The sequence below is a fragment of the Setaria italica genome, chromosome IV, assembly GCF_000263155.2.
Source record: "Setaria italica strain Yugu1 chromosome IV, Setaria_italica_v2.0, whole genome shotgun sequence".
Classification (NCBI taxonomy): domain Eukaryota; kingdom Viridiplantae; phylum Streptophyta; class Magnoliopsida; order Poales; family Poaceae; genus Setaria; species Setaria italica.
The window spans coordinates 37,552,714-37,558,275 of NC_028453.1; the positions used below are offsets into that span (position 1 = coordinate 37,552,714).

A 5,562-nucleotide genomic window follows, 5' to 3' on the forward strand; every position below is an offset into this window, starting at 1 on the left:
AGGGGCGCCCAAGCTTCGAAGCTCCAAAGCCATTTTGGGGGGACGGAACCGTACGAGATCCTCGTGCGGGAAGGAAGGCCGAAAGGGTAGCGAGCTGGGCTGACTGGAACAAAGCGGCTCACAGTTTCAGACGCTGCTGCTGCCGGCCGGGGCGGGTTTCCTACAGGTTCGGAGTTCTGACTGAAGCTTCGATGGAAATTTGTGTCTGAAAGTCGGCGAGCGGTAGATCAGATGCTGCTGCAGTGCTTCTTGCTTACTCCTCGACAGTCGACACACGACTGCCACGCGCGCGCCAGCAAAAGTCGGGCAGGAAACTTCTTATGGATAGTATAAGCAGGACTGCAGGTACGGTTCACGAGATGTTAGGATAACACGTCGTTGGGGATCGGGGTTAGCGAGCTTCCTGTTCACTTACCAGTCGATCTGATCCAGCTTCTTCTTGGAGCCATCAAACCAACATATCGAATATTTTCCTCTATGCGATGTCACGAACAGAGCTTTCCTGCGGGCCCCAAGGAAACCGTCCCCACCGGCCGGTCACCGTCTGTGGCTACGCACGCCATGACACGCACCGTGCATCCATCCATCCATCACACGGCGAGGCGAGGCGGACCCGCGCCGGCCACCCTCCCTCCCCCGCGGAGCCGAAGCGCGCAGGAAGGCGCCCCATCCAGCCCCGCGCCAACCACCAGCCAACCTGTCCCGGTCGGTCGGTGTCTGCCCCTCCCTCTCGTCAGCCAAGCCAACCCGACCCAACTCGATCCCGAATCAATCGCTCGATCCGCAGCGCACACGTGAACCCCCATCCAGCTGCCTTCCCGCGTGGCCTCCGCACCTTCCCTGAAACCCCAGTCTCCTTCCCCTTCCCGTCCCGTCTCCCCGCCTATTTATCCCTCCCCCTCCCCATCCTGCTCCACCATCCATCGCTTCCCCTCGTCATCTTCCTCTCCAACCAGCATCCAGCCATCCACCGGAGCTCCCAATCAGCGGCACTAGCACAGAGGCCACCGACTCCCGATCCTCCATCTTCTTCTACAGCCGCAACCGCAAGTACGCAATGGCGTCTCAGCAGAGGCAGATGCATCAGCAGCAGCAGGCGGCGTCGGCGCCGGCGGTGGGGTTCGAGGACTACCTGCCGGTGATGGCGGAGCGGCTGGGGGAGGACGGCCTCATGCGGGAGCTGGCGAGCGGGTTCCGCCTGCTCATGGACCCGTCCCGGGGGCTCATCACCTTCGACAGCCTCCGCCGCAACGCGCCGCTGCTGGGCCTGGGACCCATGTCCGACGACGACCTCCGCGGGATGCTCGCCGAGGGCGACTTCGACGGCGACGGCGCGCTCAGCGAGATGGAGTTCTGCGTCCTCATGGTGCGGCTCAGCCCGGAGCTCATGGACGAGCCGCGAAGGTGGCTCGACGACGCCGTCGCGCAGGCGTCCCAGTTCCTCTTCACCAGCTAGAGACACGGAGGAGGAGGAGCCTAGATTGTTTCGGGATGCATAGGAATTGTTGAGCTTTTCTTTTTCGTTGTCTGTTCATAGCTGAATGAATGAATCAGGAAGGGACTGCAGCTGGTTTGTCGATGGTGTACTCTCCTGTTCCTTTCCGATCAGTGGAGTCTGAATTAATCAACATGCTTCTTCCTCTTTTGACCACCAAACTTACATTGCCTCCTCTGCTGCTTTTCTTGGAGCTCTGCTACTCGCGAAAGAGGGAATTCTTTTCTTTTCTTTTTTGAAGTAAAGAGGGGAACTCTTCCCACCTTCTGGCAACGCCACTCAGCCAAAAAAAAAAGAAGAAGAGGAAAATAAAATGCAGTTTTCCTTTACGAATTACTCCAAGATAAAGTGTTGGATTGGACCGAGATCATCAGTGTGATTTGGGCATTTGGCAGATGCGACTCCGAGGTCATCTTCAACAGTATTACCCCCAAGTTTCGGTTGACCTGATGATGTCCTGATGCACAGGATCGTAAGAAAGAAAATCGAGACGAGAGAGTGGAAGGAAGGTGCATTAGTCAAGCGTTAGCAGCCTGAGCTGCCGGAGGTTAGTCAGCCGTCAGCGAGCGAAAAGCAAAGCAAAGCAGCCGAGTGCGCACAGGGGGTCAGCAGCCATAGCGACGGAGAAGCAGCCCAATTCCCAATTCAACACGGCAAAAGCAGGGGACGGACGCCGAGCTCGTCTATGGAGTTTACTCGGTCTGAACGTCCAGGCTACGGAAACGAATTGAAAAGCTGGCCTGGATGGCTGGATCACTCACCCCTTTCGTTTCGTTTGACAGAAACTTCCCCGCGTCGGAGGCGCTTTTCGTCTGCCTTTTTTTTTTCCTTTGTTTAGTTTTTTTTTTCTTTTGGTCTGTGTTCTTCTTGGGCTGACGAGGCGAGTAAGCTGGAGCGGGAGCTTCCGGAAAGGTGGCCGGAAGCTTCAAAAGCGGCGAAGGGGGTGTCGTACGGGCACGGGCCCCCGAGAAAAGCAGCCGCCCGAAAGCGACGCCATCTCGAGGCGTTTCTCAGCTGCACGCTGCTCTGCTCAACGGGCGCCGCTACCTGTCGCTAAGGTGACAAATCCGCAACCGTCACCTCAATAAACGTACCATCACCAATAAGTGTCCTGCGTGTCGGCTTAATTAATTAGGTTGCTTCAATGCAGTTTGTTGCTTCCCCTTACTGTTTTCAGTACGGTTGATTGTCACTGAGCATTATCACTGAGCAGGTGTCACAAAAGACAAAACTACTAATGTCATTCCACATGCAAAACCGTTGAAACTTAAAAAAATATAAGTCTTGCACCAAGCAACAAAATTAAATTACGATTGCACCATTGAATTTCTGACAATAAAAACTTCACAACAAGATCCCACTTGACTATATTTGGACTAACTTTTTTATTCATATTTTTTAATTAAGGTTGTTATTTTATGTGAGACATATACACGTAGAATAAATTCTACAAACTCATGGAACAAAACAATCATACGCATCGAACAAAATATATGAACTCAAAAAATAAAAACGTATACCCTTAAATTAAATTATACAAACTCAAAACCAAATATAACTGATGCATGCTTGGAATGCAATAGAGGACGAAATTGTGACATCACCCCATGTGCAAAGAAAGTTTGAATTAAAAAAATTTATAGAACCCTACATCTAAATTAAATTCCGATTCTACCAATAAATTTCTTACAATAAGATTTTCAAAACAAGACTCACTTAGTATATTTGGATAAATATTTTTATTAACATTTTACCAAGTTGGAATTTTTTCTCAAATATATATATCTAGAACAAATTTTATAAACTCATGGGATAAAATAATTATTATTGGTGGCAAAATAATTAGTTCTAACTATACGGATAAATGACTATTTTCTGCGAATAAAAAATTAAACACGACAGATAAAAAATAGTATAATGCGAAAAAAAGATTGAGTATCACGAATAGAACATTTGATTGTCTAGGAAAAGAATAAATAAAGGATAAAAACAAGAAAACTTAAGGGGAGAGGGAAATAAAAAAGAATAATTACATAGTAAAGCATAGGAGGGATAGAGGATGAAAATTAAAAAAAATATAAAAAGGAGTTAGTATTATCGACATAATAGGGAGAAAGTATTTAAATATTTTTCTAAATCATGCTAATCATAACTCATTGAGTGGTGTAGTGGTGGTCCAACTCGTGACAGGTCTTGAGTTCGAACCCTCCTTGATGTACCTCGAAAAAATTGCAGAACCCATGGAACAAGTATTTATACACCTAGAACAAATTATATAAATTGACAGAACCAAAACATATACTCCAACAACAAGTTATGCAAACTCACAGAACAAATATATGTATATACAGAACAAATTATACGAGTCATCGAACAAAATAATTGTATGCATCGAACAAACTAACTAAACCCACGGAACAAAAATAATTGTACATATCGAACAAATTATATGAATTCACATAATAAAAACATATACTCCTGAAACAACAAATATTTGTATGTATAGAATAAATTATATGAGTCATTGAACAAAACAAGTGTATGCATCGAACAAATGATATAAATTTGAATAAAACTGGAACAAGTGGCATGAATTTATGGAACAAAATATTATACCTGGAATAAATTATACGAACTTACAAATATAAAATTTATACACAACGAGAAATTGTACGGACTTGCACAACAAAATTAACTCATGTAACAAAAAATTTTGTACTTGAAAAATATACATCATGCACATGTGCAACCTCAAAACCTTTTTGTTCCAAATAAGTTGGTGTATGCTAGAGTAGAAACTCAAAAGGAACCACTTATCAAGATTAAAAATAGTATAAGCGACATGTTATTATAATATATGAGAAAGTAAAATATTAGTTTTAATAGAGGAAGAAAGGGTAGATCGGAAACTAAACGAAATAAGCAGATAAATAATAAAATAAATAAATAATGGAACAAAAAATAGAATGAAAATTGAAAAGAAGTGTTTGATAGTAAGGAAATGCAAGTGAAATGGAGGATTAAAGGAAGAAGAAGGGAAATAAAATAAAAATATGCATACATTTTCTAAATAGACTAGAAAACAAAAAAAAATAGAAAAAGGTTTTAGTCCTACGTGGAAAGGAATGTATGAATGAATAATACATAAGTACAAATCAGAGAAAGGAGGGGAAAAGATAGTAGAAAAATAAAAATGAAGTGAAATGAATTGAAAAGGAAAAGAAAATAAATGTAGAAAAAGAAGAAAAAATTGGTCATAATAGAGTTGTGTGAGCTCGCGAAACAGATTATAATATAAATTAGCCTGCTAGATTGCCGTGCAAAGAAAGAAACAAGTAAAAAAGAAAATCCCCCGTGAGAGAAAGGGAAAGGAAAGAAAATATGAAAAAAATAAATAATGAAAAGAAAAAAGAATGAAAGAAAACACACCGAATAAAATGAAGCAAATAGCGAACGGAAGGAAAAAAAACAAAAAAGAAAACACGGGAGGCGTTTCTCAGCTCCTGGCTGCTGCTGCTCAACCGCTGACGGCTCCGTTCGCCTCTCCGATTCCAGAACGCGTACAGGCCGGTGTCAGGCTCTGAACCCTTCACATCACACCGCGATCCACCCGATCCACAGTTCGACACACACCGCCTTGCTCCGTCTGGAACGTGGCGCCGCCGCCGGCATCGGCGTCGGCGCGAGCGATGGTCCACTGCCGTGCCCGATTGGGCGATTGCTTATCCTATCCAACTTGCCTGGCGCCGCTCCGGAGCTTCCCGCCCAATTTCCCGGTTGACTCCTACCGTCTCTCCTCTCCTCCTCCTCGCCGTACGGGTTCTCTGTCCCGGCTGATGGGAGGGCACGTCACGGCCTGACGCCGACGGGGGACCGGCCGGCCGCGGGGTCATCAGGTCAGGCGGGGGGGAAGGCGCCATGACAGAGACGCGTGCATGCATGAATTGATGAACCGGCGAGCGATCGGTTCCGCCATTTCTCTTTCCCTGTTCAATGCACGCGCGATGGGCGCAGCGCGTTGGTTGCTTGGCCTTGGCCCCCATAAAACATATCATTGGGGATTTTTG

The 5,562-nt window shown here is 45.8% G+C and overlaps 1 protein-coding gene across 1 annotated transcript; it reads left to right on the plus strand.

Moving 5' to 3' along the window:
* The first annotated feature begins 895 nt into the window (after positions 1 to 895).
* On the plus strand, positions 896 to 1,656 carry LOC101757699 (calcium-binding protein PBP1). Its single transcript, XM_004966216.3, has one exon. The coding sequence runs from the start codon at positions 1,058 to 1,060 to the stop codon at positions 1,454 to 1,456; it is 399 nt and encodes a 132-aa protein (XP_004966273.1). The 5' UTR covers positions 896 to 1,057; the 3' UTR covers positions 1,457 to 1,656.
* Positions 1,657 to 5,562: the final 3,906 nt, after the last annotated feature.

Coding starts and splice junctions, on each gene's coding strand:
- LOC101757699 (XM_004966216.3), top strand. CDS start 1,058: ATGGCGTCTCAGCAGAGGCAGATGCATCAGCAGCAGCAGGCGGCGTCG.